General features: G+C 39.0%; 1 protein-coding gene and 1 long non-coding RNA gene across 2 annotated transcripts in view; both read right to left on the minus strand.

Moving 5' to 3' along the window:
• Window positions 1-1880: 1880 nt before the first annotated feature.
• LOC125483756 lies at window positions 1881-3093 on the minus strand. The gene is made up of 2 exons (XR_007262699.1): window positions 2984-3093; window positions 1881-2426 (listed from the first exon to the last, which is right to left on the minus strand). It is a non-coding gene; the product is annotated as an uncharacterized LOC125483756 (long non-coding RNA).
• Window positions 3094-6422: 3329 nt separating this feature from the next.
• The window catches only part of aqr (aquarius intron-binding spliceosomal factor), a 75188-nt gene continuing 61735 nt past the window's right edge, over window positions 6423-19875 (minus strand). The window contains exons 13-20 of the mRNA XM_048600433.1: window positions 16440-16511; window positions 15815-16002; window positions 15182-15353; window positions 14791-14961; window positions 13722-13807; window positions 11825-11999; window positions 11606-11719; window positions 6423-8919 (exon numbers count right to left, since the gene is read on the minus strand). Coding sequence (XP_048456390.1) covers window positions 8716-8919; window positions 11606-11719; window positions 11825-11999; window positions 13722-13807; window positions 14791-14961; window positions 15182-15353; window positions 15815-16002; window positions 16440-16511 — 1182 coding nt within the window. The 3' untranslated portion in view covers window positions 6423-8715. The remainder of the gene's footprint in view (window positions 8920-11605; window positions 11720-11824; window positions 12000-13721; window positions 13808-14790; window positions 14962-15181; window positions 15354-15814; window positions 16003-16439; window positions 16512-19875) is intronic.

A 19875-nucleotide genomic window follows, 5' to 3' on the forward strand; every position in this document is an offset into this window, starting at 1 on the left:
ATGGGGGAAGGGTCTAGGCCCGAAACGTCAGCCTTCCTGCTCCTATGATGCTGCTTGGCCTGCTGTGTTCATCCAGCTCTACACCTTGTTATCCCAGAATGCAGAACTTCAGTTTTGTAGATTGGAGAAGCTGTGACTGATTGTTTTTCTTGAAGAGAAGTTTGATTGAGGTAGTTAAAATCATGAGCGATCTGGACAGAGTAGACAGAAAACAACTGTTCCCGTTGTTGAAAGGATCAAGAACCAGATGGCACAAATTAAAGGTAATTGGAAAAGAATCACTTCTTGATGTCATGGGTGGTTAAGATCTGGAATTGCCTGTGTGTGGTAAAGGCATGATTAACTCAGTCTATTAGAAGGAAATTAGATCAGTACCTGCAAAGGGAAAAATGCAAAGTTACAAGGGGAAAGTGAGGAAGTGGTACTAAGTAAGTTGCTCTGACAGAGGACCAACAAAGACGTGATGGACTTGTAATGAGCCAAGTGTTCTTGAAATTCTGACTACCACACAGTTAAATCAAGAAGTCAATTTTCCCGTCAGTGATATAATCAGAATTCCATTTTTGTTGTAGCTACAGGACTCATCCCAATGATGTGCATTAAAAACAAGTTACCTTTGAGGTTTACTGCAGTTTAAAGAAGTGATATGAACCACATACTGGTGAATTGGAACCATCAAGATGATAAATGAAATTGAATCCCAGCTCTATGAATGGTGAAGGTTAGTAGAACATTAAAACTACTCCAATTATGATTAGCAATTGGAATATTTTTCTTCCAAACTTTCGTTTTTGGTCCAAAGCAGCCCAGACTGTCAATACACTGCTAGAGTGATTAAGCAGTCATTTGACTGAATACAAAGCAAGGCAATGGCTACTGATGGCAGTACCTAAAATACATTCAATATTAAAACATTCATCCTGAATGTTAGATGGACTTCCTAATGTAAAACTTAATGGCCACCAAAAATTAACAGCAAAGAAATGTGGCAAAAATATTTTCTCCCATTTTGCTACTTTTACTACAGTGATGGAGATGCTGCTCACAATGAAAAATCTGTCTTTATTTTGCTTGTTATAGTCTTTCAGCATTCATTGTGCTCTCAGACCAAATATTAATTTCAGTACACCAGTTTCAGTCGTGCAGAAACAAATCAAGCACAAGGTAAGCATAGCAAATGGAGGATGGAAAACACTGGCTCCTTAATGTATCAGTGAAAAGCAAGAATAATCAGCAGCAATAGTCCTTTTTTTAACCAGAAATTGAAGTTCTAGATGCAGAAGTCAAACACTTGCATCGTTTCCAAGGTTCAAAAGAACACACTCAAAGACAACACCCTGGGACATATGATGATACTTGGTTGTGACAAAAGCACACAGTCTAGTTGTTCAGCCCACCAGTTTCGTTCTGCCAATCCCTGCACCTTTTTAACATATTTTTCCAATAACATTATAAAGTGTGAACTTTATAGGCTCGGCACGAGATTTAGCTGTCATTCAAGGGACTAACAAATTTCTGATGAAAGGTCATCTTTACTCAAAACATTAATTCAGTTTCTCTCCACAGATGCGGCCAGATCTGCTATTTCTAGCACTTTCTGTTTGGTATCCACAGCGTTTTGCTTGTATTCAACGGAGTTTATCACTGATCTGTCAATCACTTTCAATAACACGCCATGCTACATTGAAGTGTAATGTTGGCAGAATACAGCAAGTTACAACTGTGTTATAAAATCTTGTCTGGGCAACCACCGTCAAGGAGCAGTTAATATTAAAATTGTTGGAACTGGCAACTTCATACTTTGCATATGATTCTGAAACTAAACTGGAGTGCAACTAAATGGACAGTAAAATTACAGGCCATTAATGTGAGACAAGTCATTTATAATTTGGAGTGATTTATTGCTAATATTGAATCACAAAAGCACACATTACCATTTCCAATTTTTGTTTTAAAATTGTGCAGAAAATGTAGGTTGCCCCCGAAAGAAAGACAAATAATAGATTAAAGTTAGTAAACATGTTTGTACGTGATGGAAATACTTTGATAAAGAGGAATGATAAAGTATAGGGAGGGCGAGCAAGGCTCTGGGATTAAGAATTCATGTGATCAGCATATTCGGTGTTGGTGAATTGATCACAACGAGACGAGTTTTTTTTTCTCTCTCTCTCTCTTCTTAAAAGCTGAACGTTTCAACAAAGCGGCTTGCTGGACTTCATATTCTCTGCACAGGAACGACCCAAGCTGGCGCCTGACAGGAAGATTTCGGTGATTCTGTCAAATCCCACGCAGGTAGTCAGGGGAGACACCAAGCCGTACAGGAAGCCGAAGAACATAGCGATCGGCCAGGCCAGGTGGATGAGCACCAAGAACCAGAAAATGGCCCACAGCATGTCCTTCACGCCCATGTCGATTTCAGCTGGAAACTGACACGACAGATCGGGGTTAATGTTGCAGAATGGAAGGCTCCATAAACACACAACATTGTTCCATTTACACACTACTACAAAATACTGAGGTGCTGGCCGGTAGCCCGGTGGAGTCAGTGTCATGGGACTGTTATACAACCCAGCAGCGACATTCTACAAAGGCGTTTTTCGCCGGAGTCTTGACTGAGCCAAGTGAGGAACAGCTTTCCCCTCTAACTCCCGCAAGAAAGTCATTCTCTTTTCTTAAAACAAAAATGAACCCGGAAGAGAAAAAATACTTCGGAAAACAATTCACTTCAATAAATCAAGGTCTCACCCGAGCTTTCTCAACCCTTACCATAAGGTCTCAAAGAATGATGGAAGAAACTTAGCAAGTCTGGAAACATCTGGGGGAGGTGAAAAACACAATTAACGATACGACTCTTCATAACAGCTCTCTCTCTGCACAGATGCTGCCCAGACCTGCTGAGTTTCTCCTGGTTCTTCTATTTTCTTTCTTTATTTCAGATCTTCAGGATCGGCAGTACCTTGTAATCATTTGGATGCTAACTTACCCTGGCTGAAGTCTACTGCGACGTGTTATATTGTAAAGCCCCGAAATCTGCAGATCTAGTTTAAATGACTTGTTAAGAATGCTACCCGGGGCACTCAAAACAGAAAATCGGAAAGCTTACGCGAAAAATAAGATCGCCGTCTGATTAGATTTTCTTGTTGCTTCAGGTCGCCTGCAGGATTCGCTTGTTGAATTGAAGGCTGCGGCTCTCTTATTAAATTGAAACTTTGTTTTAACATTCTCTGAAAACCGCAGTAAAAGAAGTCCTCGCAGCTGTTTCTGAAAATACTGATTAGCAATTAGCATTGTCAAATATGATATTGTCGTTAAAATGTACCTTGCACATAAATGTTAAAGATGACTTAGACGTAAGTCTACATAATCGTACCAGACCATAGGGCTTCTCTCATATAGGGAGAGATGACCGACGGTGGTTTAACCTGAGGGTCACTATGCCTCAGGTGAGGGGAAATAGTCATAGAGTCATATAGCATGGAAACATTGGCCCATATCCCTCTAAACCTTTCCTATTCATGTACCTGTCCAAATGTCTTTTAAATGTTGTAACTATACTTGCCTGTACCACTTCCTCTGGCATATATGAACCACCTTCTGTGAGAGTCTTTCATGGTAACCTCACCTGGTAAGGGAATTGAACCCACCACAATGCTGGACTTTCTCTGGCTCACAAATTGGCTATCCAGACAACTGATGCCCAAACTGTCTGCAAGAACCCTATCCACATGGCCGCAAAGGGAATTTGCTGAGTACTTGTCCCAAAATAACAATGGCTTAACATCTTTTGACAAATGAAGAAAAGTAATAAGTGGAGCAGTTGGCATCTCAGGGAGACTGTATGGTAATGGTACTGTCAGGGGGCTAGTCCATTCAGGGCATGTCCCACTACTGCAGCTGGTGAAATTTAAATTCGATAATTAATTCTGAAATTTAAAGCTAGTCTCAATTACAGTGCCACAAAACTCCCATTTGATCACCACAAAATGCATGCATTGAATATATGTCCTTTAAGAGAAGGAAATCTGCCATCCTTACCTGGGACTAAGCTACACATCAGTCCAAATCCACAGCAATGTGGTTGACTGTTAACTGCTCTGCAAAATGGCCAAGCAAGCCATTCAGTTCAGAGACAGTTAGGAATGGGCTACAAACTCTGTCCCAGCCAGTGAAGCCCACACCCCATGAAAGAATAAGGGGAAAAAAAACCCCACATATTGATCCTCTGATTTAAAAAAAACTGCAAAAGAGGCCATTCAGTCTCTCAGTACTGTTCCACCCTTCAATAATATCATGGTTGATCTGTAACTTAATCCCACTTGGGTAATTATTTGTATTACTTCACCAGGAGGTTTACGGAGATAATTAATATTCCTTTCCCATCGCTCATGTCCTGTTCAAATCAATGGGGATGGTGAACTTGCTGGATTTATGTTATTTCTATTAATGGCACCATAACAACATTGAGTTGAAGATGAATGGTGTGGGTGACCTATCAACAAGGTCATTTATGGGTGTCATATGCCTCTCAACCTGGAAAGCAAACAAAGGGGCCGATGAGCTATGCAATCTTGCTCTGGACAGTCCAGAAATTCTAGCATTTTGTTTTTAAAAATAATCTGACAATCTTCTTTGTCAATCCAGCCATCCAAAATCCTGTTAGCACTAAGGTAGTAGTTTAAAACTCAATTTTCTTTCTACACTCTGAAGGGAGCTAATGTGGTGCAAAGCCTTATTCACTAGCTATTCTAGTTTTTATTATCGAGAGGATAGAAGAGGAGCAAAGGAAGCAGGCACAAATGGGACAAGAAGTCCAGATACCGTGCAATCTCATTCCTACATAACTCACCTCAGCAGGCCGCCTGTAGGGAAGGTAACAATGTCAGAGATATGCAGACTCCGCTTCAAAGGAAATTGTCAGTTCTTTGTGAGAGACACAGCATTGGAGACTGAACTTCCCAAGCTACCTTGTTAGAAGATGACAATAGTTCTTAATCTCTACAAAGCTGGTTCCTTCCAGGCAGTTGTTCACCTGTAACATTAGCCAAGATGCTGTGAGAATCAACATTGACAAGGTCACATTAGATATTCTACACAGCATGTGGCTTCATCAAACTTCAACTTTATTTAGTCATAATAAAGACGCAGGTCCACCATAGGATAGCTGCTTTCCCCAAAGTCCAAGGAACTATTGACGGGACCCCTAAACCATCGATAAGGCACTCATTTTCACTACTAGGAAAAGCTATCTTTCTCTAATTGGACTATCTGTACGTAATGTACAACCCCACATGCTGCAGCAAAATTCTGCTGCAGATACTGAAAATACTCAGCAGGCCATGATATGGCATCTGTGGAGAAAAAGAGTCAGTAGTCCAGGTTGTAATCTGAGTATTTACAGTATATTGCACATCCTGCATATTAATACAGGGTTCAGGGTGCAAACAATACTTTTATCCCCTCATTCCAATATCCACGACTCGTTCAGTTGTAAGGGACACAAATGATTTGTATCTTTACAACACTTCATGACCTCAGGTCAAAGCACTTAACACAATGAAGTATTTTTTAAGTACAGTCACTGCTGTTGTGTAAAAATGTAGCTTCATGGGAAAGACACAGATTATTCAGGAAGGGTTTGATAATGGAAGGTTGTGCTTGATAAGTTTTATCTTTTGAGGAAGTAATCAGGACCATTAATGAGAGTAATGAAGTTGATGTGGTCTAAATGGAGTTTACTAAGGCTTTTCATGAGGTCAGTCAAAGTAGATTGATCAAGAAAGTACTTGCCCATGGGATTCAATAGAAAAGTGGTAATATCATTGAACTAGCAATCTGGAACCACAGGCTAATGCTCAAGAACATGGGTTCAAAGGCAACCATGGCAAGTGTTGAAATTTGAATTCAATAAAATCTGAAATAAAGTTAATCTGATGGTGACCATGTTGATTGATGTAAAAACTCATGAGATTCACTCACCTCCTTTGAGGAGGGATATCTGCCATCCTTACCTGGTTTGACCTGTGTGACTCCAGGCTGAAGTACTGGCCAAGCCAATGATGCCCATATCCCATGAACCAAGTGTATTTTAAAAATTAACCTGCATGTCCTTGGGCCTCATGAACGACAGGGTTGCCAGAGATTGGCTACTGGAGACTCATCTGGTTCCACAATGATAACCACGTCCCTACATCCATACAAATTTCACCAGCAGAATGGCAAAGGAGGAGAAATCCAGCAATTTCTTCATGGAGTGATTCCGTGTGGTGGTGTTAATATGGAAGAGGACAGGCAAGGTTGAAACTTTTAATTGAAATAATTGAACTTGTCTTCCTATAAGTTCAACAGCAACAGCAACAATTTAAATGTAAACATGACCAAAGAATCTGTAAGCTCTCACCAGGAATCAACAAAAAAATATAGAGTCTAATTTTACACAAAGTGTAATTTGTTTATCTTAGGATTTCATAATCAATGGTAAGAAAATAGCATATACAGTACTTACTACGACAAAATAGTTCCTGTGTTAAGCTGCGGTGATACATTGAATTGTAGTGATGTAACAGCACTTTTAAATGCATATGCACAAGTAATCTCTTCAAAAACAGGAAAACATCTCAAACAGTTTCTTATAACATTACCAAGTACAACAATATCAAAAATGATTTTTCAAAAAAGAAAACAAACACCGTTTTGGACCAGCAGCATAAACAACAGCAGTAACTATAAGAAGTGCTGAAACTATTTACGATTGCTGTCTGAAGTAAATCTGAGGGTGTGTGAGTATATAAGATGAATTCCACATAAAACAGGGAACTCATGTCTCAAGTGTGTACAAACCCTACTGTCTTGGGCATGGCTCTCGTGACTCTCGATCAAAATTAAGGGATTTGGGAGCTAGGTTCTGGATTTTGCTCAGTGTCGTGAGGATTAGGTGACTCTTTTTCTCCTTGAGCAGCTGTTGCTGTTTGCATTGTAAGTTGGGCCTCAGCAATCAGGCTATTCAAGATCTGTCTGCCTGGTACAAAGCCTCAGTGCTGAAGGAGTTGGCCTTCAAGACTGCTGCTTTTCTGCTCATCAGCAGCATATGGTGGCACTGAACAATAGGATCCCAGCACTGCATGTAGGACAGTCTCCAGATAGCTCTTATGCTTTCAGCACCTTTGGAAACTCCTTTCTGCACACCTCCTTCCTCAAATTAGAAGTAGGAATAGGCCATTAGGCGACTTGAGTCTGCTTGGCCATTTAATAACATCATGGCTGATTTGACTGTGACTTCTACTTATCTTTGTATCCAATACCCTTTAAATTTTCAAAGGCGTTTTAATAAATTTGTCAATCTCTTGTCAATCAAGAATCTATCCAATGTAGTCTTAAAAATATTCAATGACCCTTCCTCCACTGCTGTCTGAGGAAAAGAATCTAGGCATTTAATGCCATCTTTGGCACTTCTTTCCCAATCCCCTCTCTTTAAATGCATTTTTAGCACAAACTCCAAGATACACAGTGGCTTGAAGTTACCTTAGCTCTCTACCAATCCCCAACCTTAGTTTCATTGCTATTGATGAAAATTAAAGTTTGGTTTCAATTCCCGAACCTTTCCACACCTCTACTAGACTATAATGCAAGACTTATCTGCTTTGTCTTTTTATTCAACCAAGGATGCTGGCATCATTTACAAAGCCAGCACTTACTAACTCACTTCCTAACTGTTCTTGAAAAGGCGGTGGTGAGCCACTTTCTGGGAACTATTGCTGCCCACGTGGTCCAAGTACTACAGCAGCACTGTTAGGCAGGGAGTTATTTCCTGGATTTTAAACCAGAAACAATAAAGGATTGGTGATATCTACCAAGTCAGAATGGTATGTGACCAGAAGGGAATTGCAGGTGGTGGTGTTTACGTGTATCTGCTGCCCTTGCCTTCTATGTTGCAGAGACCAGGTAATCGCAAAGTGCTGTCAAATAAACCTTGGTGAATTCCTGCACTGCATTTCGTAGATGGTACATCTTGCAGCACTGTGTATCAGTAGCAGAGTCAGTAAATATATGATTTGAATGGACTGTGAATCAAGAAGCGTCAAATTTCTTGAGTGTTGTTGGAGCTGCGCTTATCCAAGCAAACGGAAAGTACATCACATTCCTGATTCGTACCTTGTAGATGGTGGACAGGCTTTGGACAGTCAGGAAGTGATTTATTTGCTGTGGAATTCAAAGCAAGTAATATTTACACCACACACGTACTAGGCAGCGACAACCTCCAGCAAGAGAAAATCCAACCATCTCCTCTTGGGATTCAATGGCATTCTCATCACTGAATGTGCATCATTATCAACATCCTGGGAGTTACCATTATCCAGAAACTAAAGTAGAAACAATCTTGGAAATCAGGATAATTATATTGTTTGGTTCCCCTTACCTTCTACTCCTTTTTATACTCCATCACCACTACCAACAGTCTACCAATCAAGAGAGCAAATCAAAAACTGCCGATTGTAATAGATATGCTCACTGATTTTTTTTAAGAAAATTTATTAAAACATCTTTGAAAGATACAAAATAGATTGTTCAAAATCTCATAATTACAATTGAAACTATGACAACACTTATGAATACTGATCACTGTCCTATATAAAGAATCTGGCAAGTTACAAAATGAGATGTCCAACTTCTATATGGCCATTCATTCGAACCTTTTATAATTTTTCGTGCAAGGAACCATCAGTTTTCTTTGTCCTCTTCAGTTCCACTGCCCTCACTATCACTGTCCCTGCCAGGATGCTCAGGCATTTTCTTAAAGTCCTCCTCTGTGGTCTCTTCATCTTCATTCTCAGGGACTGATTCCTCCGTTTCTTCTACATTGTCAATATCTGGAACAGGAGCTGGTTCTTTAATTGACTGGGGCACTGGTGGTGGAAGTAACTGCTGCAGAGATTAAAAAAAAAGAGTATATAGTGAATATCTGCACCAACACAAAAACTGCAAATGATATATGTCCTATGCATTGGCTCTGTTAATGTCAAAGGAACATCAAGTGACTGTGGAAACATAACAAGATGTAACAACCATTGTGACAGCAAACAATCTCCAAGCTTTTAAATGTACAAATCCACATTTAGAAATGTTACCATCATATTCAATAAGTGACTCTAATTTTTCAAATCTGTCCTGTAAATCCTAACTACTCCTGAATACAGGGAAGATACAGTGAGAATCTGCATTCAACATTTGAAAAATTAAGCTTTCACTTCCTAGTACAGTTATTTTCCATCACTTTCATTTATATATTGCAGTACAAATGAGGCAAGCTGGAAAATCATTGTGTAAATCATTGTGTAAATCATTGGGTGGCAAGACGTCAGATTTCTTTTCGTATTAGTTAAATGAAGAAATCATCTGTGCAGAAAGGGGAAAAAAGTGATGAAATTACAAATTGCTTCCCAACTTCATGGGACAAACAAAAATACTATGGACAGAGTATTGGCTATTTTATCAATTTGCCTCATTTGTATTTATGTTGTAGATAGCCCTTGAGACAGATGACTTACCAACTTGATTTATTTTAGTGCCTTGAGCAGTGAAACACAAGATATTTCACAGAATTGTTAAATAAAATTTGACAGTTAATTGGAAAAGTGCGATTTCTATCCAGTAAGATGCACTTGAAGTTTTTCTCAAACTTAAATGCCTCTTGTAGTGCAGCTTTTATGATCTCCAGGTAATGTTGTGGGGGCCCAGATTTGAATCCCACCATGGCAGATGGTGGAATTTGAATTCAATAAAAAAAATCTGGAACTAACATCTAACAATGACCTTGAATCCATTGTCCATTGTCAGGAAAACCCATCTGGTTCACTAATGTCCTTTTGGGAAGGAAACTGACATCCCAACCTGGCCTCTAGACCACAGCTCTTATAGAGCAATTAGAAATGGGCAATAAATGCTGGCCTAGCCAGTGACACCCTCACCCCATGAACGAATATTTTAAAAAAAAAGCCGAAGTGCACAATCTTACATTTCCATCTGCCAACTATGAGTCCACTTGGAGAATCTTTGTGTCATCCTTCCCACCAATATTTATGTCATCTCCAAACAGCTACATAGTACATTCATTTCCCTCATCCAAGTCATTTATTATACATTTGTAAATAATTGCAGCCCCAGCACTGACCCCTCCAATACTTTCAGGTTGCCAAAATGAAAATGCCTCCTTTATCCTAACTCTGTTTTCTATTAGTTAGCCAATTCTTTATCCATGCTAATAACCTACCACTAACGGCATGAGCACTTGTCTTATTAAAAAGCCTGTGTGGTACCTTATCAAGCACCTCCTAGAAATCCAAAAATATTATATCTACCGTTTGGCTTTTATCTATCCTGCCAGTTACCACCTCAAAGTTGTAAGAAATCTAACAGACACTATTTTCCCTTCATGAAGACATGCTGATTCTGCTGGATTACATTGTATTTCCAAATGCTCTTTACATTCTTTATACTAGACTCTAGCTTTTCTCCCCCCCCCCATTGTCAGACAGATAAGTTTCTGGCCTATATAGTTACCTTTTTTTTGTCTCCTTCCCTAACTGAATCAGGACGTAACAATGGCAATTTTCCAATCCACCAGCAAATCATTTTCCAGAATCCAAGGATCTTTTATTCTGATATAAATTTATTAAACCTGCCCCATTACACATCACCAGATCCAAAACAGCCTGATCCCAGGTTGAATCCACAACATATTGTCCTAGGAAACTGTCCTGAACTCTGAATTCTTCCTTGTGATTCTCTCTGCCAATTTGACTTTCCCAATCTACATGAAGATTAAAGTCACCCATGATTAATGCACTACCTTTTTTACCTGCTCTTATTATATCCTGATTTATTCTCTGTGGTACTATATAGCGACTGTTAAGGGGCCTATAGATTACTCCTACCAGTATCTTCTTCCCCTTTCTTACCTCCACCCACATGGGTTCTACATCTTCCAATCCAAGATCTTTCTTGCTTTCGTACTTAGTCCATTCTGTACCATCAAAGTTAGCTTGTCACCCTTACCTCCTTGTCCTTTCGAAAAGTCACATAACCCTGAATATTTAGTACAAAACTTTGATCTCCTTGTAGACATTGCAGAAACATCATCACAAGACCATACTTACAAACCTCTACTTGCGCTGTTAATTCATTTTATTCCAAATACCCTGTGCATTCAAGTAAACGGCCAATAAATTTTGCCTTTTTACTCTTTTCCCCTCCCCTCTGATCCTACTGGCTACTGTTATTCTATGTTTATACACACTGTTCATTCTTGTCCCATTTTGGTTTCATTATCCAAATAATAGCAGTGTAATGTTGTCACATTCATTTGCATTGTAAGCCTACATTTTCTCCCTCCCATATCCTTCTCCCCCTCTTTAATTAGTTTAAAGCCATTTCATGCATATAAATGAGAAAGGTAGATGCACAAGAAAATTAACAGGCAAATCATTTAAACTATTTGCAATAGTACTCTTACAAGAAGCTCTTGTAACTAGTTGAGAGTCTACTGTTCACCTGACACACAGACTTCAACTGCATGAACAAAGTGGAGCGGGAAATAAAAACACCTCTTTACCTTTCTGTATTGGTGCATATTCTGAATCATCTGCATGTACATATTATAAACGAAGTTTGCCATCTCAGGCATGTTTTTGATAACTCTCATCAAATGGGTTGGAATATTACCATTCTGAAAAAAATCAGGTGTGACCAATGGTTACAGTAGAACATTTGTAAAGCCACAGCTAAAAGCCACGTTGCACAGAAAAATCATTTGTCATTTAGGAGAAGTTACCCTTCTGTCTGTTGGATGATACTCGGATGGCACAATGTGTAGCTGGAGGGGTCGAGCAGTTAGCTGATTAAAGGCTGGAGTAAGCTCAAAGCAGTTCTGGAACAGCGATACTCTTGCAAAGATGTACAGCCCAAGCCTGGCTCTTGACATGGCAACAACTAATCGCCGAACATCTCTGGTTGTGATGGAAGACTTTGGTTAATATCTTGATAATTGCAGGTTTACTGCTGTTAAACCTACCCAGTTTAAAATAAATTAAAATGCCTCTAAAAAATATCATTTCAGCAAAGGTGCTCTGGCCCCAAAATTAATTCAAAACCGGTGGCAGCAAACTTCAAATTACAAGCTGACAATTCATGGCTATACAGCATTGATGAAATAGGTCAGTCACATAATGATGCAGTGTATCATGTTTAAAAATGTTAACCTAATTTTTAAATTGACAATGTACGCTTTCAGTATAAATTGAATTTCGATTTTAATATACTGTGCTCCTAAACATCTACGAAGATGCAAATTACAAACACGAGCTCGCCATTTGGTTAATCAGGTTATCCCTGATCCGATTGTGGCCTTAATTTTACTTTCCTGTCTGTCTTTAAGAATCTTTGATTCCCTCGTCAATCAAGAATCTAAGTCAGACTTAAAAATATTCAATGATGCTGTCTTCACTGCTCTCCAGCAAAGAGAATTCCACAGCTTAACAAACTTGGAAAGAAAAAATTCTCATCATAATAATGAGAAAGTTCACAATATGCTGTTACGACTTATCCCTTAATAAGCTGAAAGATACTGGATTGTCCAACTCAACTTACCAGCATCTCTAATGATAAATGGGTCATTTAAATTATGTTATGACAAATGAAAACTAAAATTAGAGACAAGGTTTGCACTCTAAATATCACAATCAAAATCTACAACTTGCACAGCACAAACAACCAACAAAACACAGTTTCAGATTAGCAGCTTCTGTTTCTCAAGTCAGTCATTTCAGTTAGACTTGGCATGGTTCAATTTTCAGGTGTTAAAGTCAATGAAACATTTTCTAAATTATACCCAGGGTTCTAGTGTTGCACATGGAATTGACTCATGGGCGTTTGGCATCAATTTATAATGAAAAACATGTTCATATGGATTTCTAACTTGCTACTGAAGTACTATCTTACCATAGATATACTTCCATTCTAAAACAAATTTAATCACTACTCATCTACATAGATTACTGGTAGAGTTAACTATCCTTGAACCCAATCAGTTTTGCCAGTGGAACTGCTTTGAGCTGTGTGACTGCTAAATGAAGGGAAGATTAACCATTCTTGGAAAGGGAATTCCACGACATAAAATTATAAAGGCTAAAAATACAGGCCAGCATAGCAAGCTGAAATAGCAAGATAGGTTAACATTGCTATCAGTTTGATTCCATTCCAGATTTTTAACATTTAAACATCTTTTTGATTCTCTAAAGATGACTTTAAGAAAAATAAGATCCCAACATGTTACAATACTTCTGCAAATTTACACTGCAGTTTTATCAGTTTTTTTAAACATGTTTCTTTCAATCTCTAATTTCTTTTGACACCACAGTGAATTGCAGGAATAGCAACCTGGTAATTGAATGAAATTGTGTGCTGCATCCTGATATCACAGGCATTTTTTGGAAACTGATATACCAGACATCGATGAGACTCTGGAACACTGCTAATGACTATAGGATATAAAGAAATTATAGCTTTAAAAGTTAAATCCACCAAAATACTTTCAATGTGATCACTGAAAAGATTTACTTCAGGATGCCTAAATAATTTGTAAATATTTGTATCAGTTTTATAATGCTATCATTCATGATCATCTCATCTTGTGGCTCATTAGTGATCAGAAATCATGTTACACACTATACCTCAGATGTCCAACAGCTTTAGTTCGTACCAACGAGAGGATAATATAGTCATTCTGTTGTCCCTGGAATCTGTCCACTGTGGTGACCTAGAAGGAGAAAAATGTCTGCATTTTTGAACAGAAAACTTGGGAGAAGGTAGCAAGATTAAGGGAAATCAATTCCCTGGTCGTGAAGAGGTTTAATATGACGTATGTCAAATAAATTTCAATAAAATCTAATAACAGAAATAAGTAACAGACATACTTTGGAGTTGGTAACTCCAGACCTCATTAGTCAGACTATGACAAAACAAAATCGATATGATTCATCTAAACAAACAGCTTCAAATGGATCAAAAACAGAAGTTGCTGGAAAAGCTCAGCAGATCTGGCAGCATCTGTGGAGAAAAAATCAGAGTTAATGTTTTGGGTCCAGTGACCCTTCCTCAAAACTCCAGAACTGTTCTGAGGAAGGGCCACCGGAACCAAAACGTTAACTCTGATTTTCTCTTCACAGATGCTGCCAGACCTGCTGAGCTTTACCAGCAACTTCTGTTTTTGTTCCTGATTTACAGCATCCACCGTTCTTTTGGGTTTTTTTTAAGCTTTAAATGGATGATTGGTCTTTGTTCATTCCATGTATTCAGATTGCATAAATTGTATGACTGCACAGTCTTAAATCACAAAATAATTTGACCCCAAATTTGTTGATATTAATTTGAACAGGACAGGTTAGCTTTATCAGATACTTAAAGAAATATCTCCTTTCCTCTGCACAGCTCTCACTTTAGTTCTTCTAATACAAACAGTCAGAGATGTGTTTGACACAACTAGCTGCACACAAATACACCCATTCCAACCCCCAACACATCAAAAGGAAATGCTCACTTCCACTTGGTGCTTCTCTGTGCAATATGACTGAAATTGAGGTATTAGTACCAATGAGCAAATGATTTACGCAAATTCTACATGCACTACATCACATGATATACATTTGGTAATTTTCTTTTATATAAAAAAACTTGCAAAAAGTCACTACCCTGGAAATAAATCAGGAGATCTGTGTTACAAGATTTGAAAAGAAATCTTACCTTGCTTGGTCGTCCTATAAGAGGATTACCACCACAACGCTGATTGATAACATCACGAATCAAATGCTTCTGACCATTGTATGTTGTTAAGATGCTGATTCTTTCTGCAGGGTACCCTAGCAAGCGCATGTACATAAAAAGGGCCACTGCATATTCAGCCTCTGCCAGATTCTGTCAAGGGTTTGATGAGTGACAGTTTTATTTTCAAAAAGGCAATCAATACAAAGTAAAAACCATCAGAGTCAAACATTTTCCAAATTCTTTATAGAATGCCAAAAGGGCTTTAGTGCAAAAATCATCAGGATGCAAAATATTTCAATAACCAGTCTTCTGCATAGGTCAATCAGGTTACAGACATTTGAAACATTGGTAATTTAACACAATTATTTACCTGGTAAAAATATGGATTGGGCTCAGATTCTCCAATTCCATTGAAATCCTCCACATTAATAAGTTGGAAATCGTACACTAAACCGGCATTGGCAGTACAGAATTCAGGTAAGATCTGGACGTGGGGAAGGTTGCCTAGTTTCTTGTAACGCCAGTTGTAAAGATTGCACAAACTTAAAGAAAAGAAGAGTAAATGTCAGTAATACAGTGCAGATTACTTAAAACAGTAGATATGTTTAAATGGATAAATTCCTTTTCAATTCTGATTCCTCTTTTTCCAGTCACTTTCAAAAGTCTAGGCTCAGCGATAGCCAACCTTTACTTTAAATCGAGAGTTATGGGTTCAACACCTCTGCAAAGACTTGCGCATTTAGGCAGACTTTTAAAAGTAATACTGAAGTAGTACAGCAGTGCCAGAGGTGTGTATGTTAAAAAGGGAACATGAAACTAAATCCCACCTCTGTCCTCAAATTAACACAAGACATTTCATGGTGGCATTCAAGTATTAGATGGGAAGTTCTCATGTTCTAGCTAAAACCAACAGAAAGACAGACCGAGAGGAGCTGATCATATCTCAATCTTGAAATTACAGAAGTGTTATGTAAGTGTAAATCTTTTCTTTCTTTTGCTTTACCTAGCTCTTGCTCTCCCCTGGGCATCAAGATCCACTGTTGGAACACCCAAACGAACAAATCGTGTAAATAGAGACTGTTCCATGTTGGAATATTTCTGGAAGGCCATGTTCTTAATGACAGGGGGAAGCTGGTGATGATCCCCGATCATTATCCAACGCTTCAGTCGACTGAAACCATCTTCAGGGTTCTGTGGAGAACGAACAGCATGTAAACAACTTCCTGGTCTCAAAGATGCTGCTGGCAACCGTGAGCAATTTTTACAATTTCAGTCACTACTTCAAGACTGGGTGTCAAAAATTTCTTCTGTATATTGTTAGTTAATTTAATTAAATCAGTAAGATATTAAGCAGTGAACGCCTCATTTGAACTGAGTTCAATCTCATCTATGAAATTCATTACAACCTTTGGATGACTGTCACTCATGAATTTAGAGTCAGGTTCACCTAAATGTGACATATCTGTAAATTCAATTTGAGGGCCGCAGATATGAGGTGTATAATTTTGCGCTGTCTTGTGGGAAAAGGTAACCAAAAGAACATTAGACCATATTAATTATCATAGCATATCAATACCAGCAATCAAGACTCTAATGTGCCAATTATCTACTTATGATAGAAAGCTTACTTGTAGGAGGAGGGGAATAAAGGTTTCAATCTCAAGAATCTGTGCAGCTTCCTCCATCAGAATGTTGTCATACTGTCAAAATAATAATAATAATAATAATAATAATATAATAATATTTTCTTTTCATATCTTCAAACATCAAATTGCAATCTGTCTTCCCTCCCACCAAAACAAAACGACCAACGAGAGTACGTATTGATGCACCAGTGAATCCAAATGTTAAAATGAACAGTCAGCACAGTAAATGGAATATTCTGCGACTAAGGCAGCCAATTCCTCTGATCACATAGAAAATATAATCTAAAACAGGGTAAAACCTTCCTCTAATCTGTCGCAGTGATGCCAGCCTTAAAACAGTACTGACTTTTATTTTTAAATCAGTTTCTAAATGCCACTTCTGACAAAATATTATTTCACAATATAGAAAACAAACTTTATACTTCCAAGAGAGCACATTGCTGAGTTTGAGACATGTTTGAGAAAACAACTACCCCTTATGCTGGCAGGAAATTCTTCCCCCTTCTCTGGATAATGTCACCAGACCAGGATTGGAAATAGCTTTCTTTTCCTTTTTGATTTAAAGAGAAATTTTCAAAAGTTTCTCATGATACTGAGCAATAGGAAAAAAATGGAAGTTTGCAGAAGTTCACAAAACAGGTTTACTGAGTGGGCAGCTACGTGGAAAATGCAGAGAAATGTGCACCCTGAATGTTAGGCTTCTCAAGAGTGAAAAAGTAGTCAGACCCAAGGGGGTTGGTGGTTGTGTGCGTGTGTGTCTGTATAAAACTTTAAAAGGTGAGAATTCAAGGAGAAGAGGCCACAATGAAGAATTGGAGTCTGGGTTTTGTACTTAGAGGCAATGAAAAGTAGTGAATGCAGAATGTTGGATTTGCAAACAAACATGGATTAGGCCAACTGGAGATGGGATGCGGAGTATCATAACAAACAGTACTGCATAGGTAGTGGTGAGGAGAGCTGGGTATCAACAGCAGCCAAATAACATCTAGCAGTTTGTTTTTAGACAGTGTACATTCAGAAGAAACAGGAGGGAACCAAGGATAAACTTTTGAGAGACACCAAGCAAGGACATGGGAGCAGAAAGGTAAGCCACTGTAAACAATAACTTGGCTATGATTAGAGACATAAAAATAACTAGGTATGGATAGTCCCATTCAACTGGATGGTGGTGGAGAGACTTTCGAATTGGGTCGAGTGATCAATTGTGTCAAAGGCATCAGACAGGTCAAGGCCTGTCATAGATCATTAGTATCCCACTGACTGTGACTGTGGGATATCAGCTGTAATTTTTGTAAGAGCAGTTTCTGTACAATGGTAAAGTGTGGTAACTTGGTTGATAGAACTGAAACATGAAGTTCCAGGAAATATGTGCACAGATTTGGAAGACAGCAGTGGGCTCAAGATTTGTGGACAGAAAGTAGGTTGGAATGGGGCAGGAGCTGCCAAGGATGGAGGATCACTTTTGTGTTTGAGGGGGAAGAATGATGACTGCAGACCAGTAGGAGGATGATAGTATCTGAGGCAAGAAGTTGTTAACAATATCAGTTAAAATGAGGGCCAGGAAGGGAAGCTACCTCCTCTAATTTGAAACTAAATAGTAGGTCATTACAAATTAAAACTCAATATACTTCACTACATAATTTGCTTTGTGTTTAATTAAAAACTGTATTTGCCTGTCATTTTTTTAATTAAAAGACTTTGAACTTAAAAAAATAAAATATACCTTCAATGTGGTTGACTCTCAACTGCACTGTGAAGTGGTACTCAGTTGTATTAATCACAACGAACACTCAACAAAGCAATGAAATCAGATGGAACATCTGGCATTGACCTGGACACCAGAAAAGACAACGGTTGAAACAGCCCTGCTGATTCTGCAAAGTCCTCCTTACTAATATCTGGGGGCTAGTGCCAATGTTGGGAGAGCTGTCTCACAGACTAGTCAAGCGACAGCACGAAATAGTCACAGTCATGGAATAATACCTCAGACACAATGTCCCAGACATTTCCATCACCATTCCTGGATACGTCCTGTCCCACTTGACAGGACAGATGCAGCAGAAGAGGTGGCACAGTGACATACAGTTGAGAGAAAGTTGCCCTGGGAGTGATTCTGGACCCTATGAGGTCTCATGGTTTCAGGTTTAAACATGGACAAGGAAACCACCTCCTGCTGATTACCACATACCATACTCCTCAGCTGATGAATCAGTACTCCATATTGAACACTTGGAGGAAGCACAGAGGGTGACAAAGGAGCAAACATAATCTGGGTGGGGGATTTCAATGTCCACCATCAAAAGTAACTTGGCAGCAGCACTACTGATCAAGGTGGTTGAGTCCTAAAGGCCAAAGCTGCTAGATGGGTCTGCAGCAAGTGGGAACCAACAAGATGGAAAGCCATAAAAACTGAAAGAGCTACAGATGCTGTAAATCAAAAACCAAAACAAACTGCTGGAAAAACTTAGCAGGTCTGGCAGCATCTGTGGAGAGAAATCAGAGTTAAAGTTTCAGGTTGGATGACCTTTTCACAGAACGGAAAAGCATACCTGATCTCATCCATATCAGCTCCAGATACGTCTGTCCAAGACAGTATCAGTAAGACCACTGAACAGTCTTTATGGAGATGAAGTCCACTCTTCACCTTGAGAATACTCTCCTTCATGTTCTGTGGCACTATTAACTGTGCTAAATGAGACAGGCTAAATGAGACAGACTTTGAATAGATGTAGTAACTTAAGACTCAGCCTCCATGAGGCACTGTGGGCTAACAGCAGCAGCAGAATTGTACTCCAGCACAACATCATGGCCTGGCACATTCCACTTTGAACCATTACCATCCAGCCAAGGAATCAACCCTGGTTCAATGGAGAATGCATGAGGGCATGCTAGGAGCAGCACTAGGCATATCTGAAAATGAGGTGTCAACCTGCTGAAGCTACCCAACAGGACTCTGTGCATGCCAAACTGTATAAGCATCAAGTGGGAGACAGAGCTAAGCAATCACACAACTGATAGATTAGATCTAAGATATGCAGTCCTGCCATATCTAGTCATGAAAGTTGGTGGACAATGAAACAATTCCCGGTAGGCAGAGGCTCCACAAATAAACTCATCCTCAATGATGGAACAGGCAACATCTAAGTGCAAAAGATAAGTCTGAAGCGTTTGCTGTATTCTTCAGCCAGAAGTGCTGAGTGGATGATCAATCTCGACCTCCTCCAGTGTCCCCTGCATCAGTTACCAGTCTTCAGCCAATTCAATTCACACTACATGATATATAGAAACAATTGGATGCACTGCACACTGAGAAGGCTATGGACCTTGAGAAAATTCCGGCAACAGTACTGAAGACACAGGCTCCAGAACTTGCCGCTTCCCTAGCCAAGCTCTTCCAGTATTGTTACAAAACTGGCAT

The sequence above is a fragment of the Rhincodon typus genome, chromosome 8, assembly GCF_021869965.1.
Source record: "Rhincodon typus isolate 14 chromosome 8, sRhiTyp1.1, whole genome shotgun sequence".
In the NCBI taxonomy this organism is placed as follows: Eukaryota; Metazoa; Chordata; class Chondrichthyes; order Orectolobiformes; family Rhincodontidae; genus Rhincodon; species Rhincodon typus.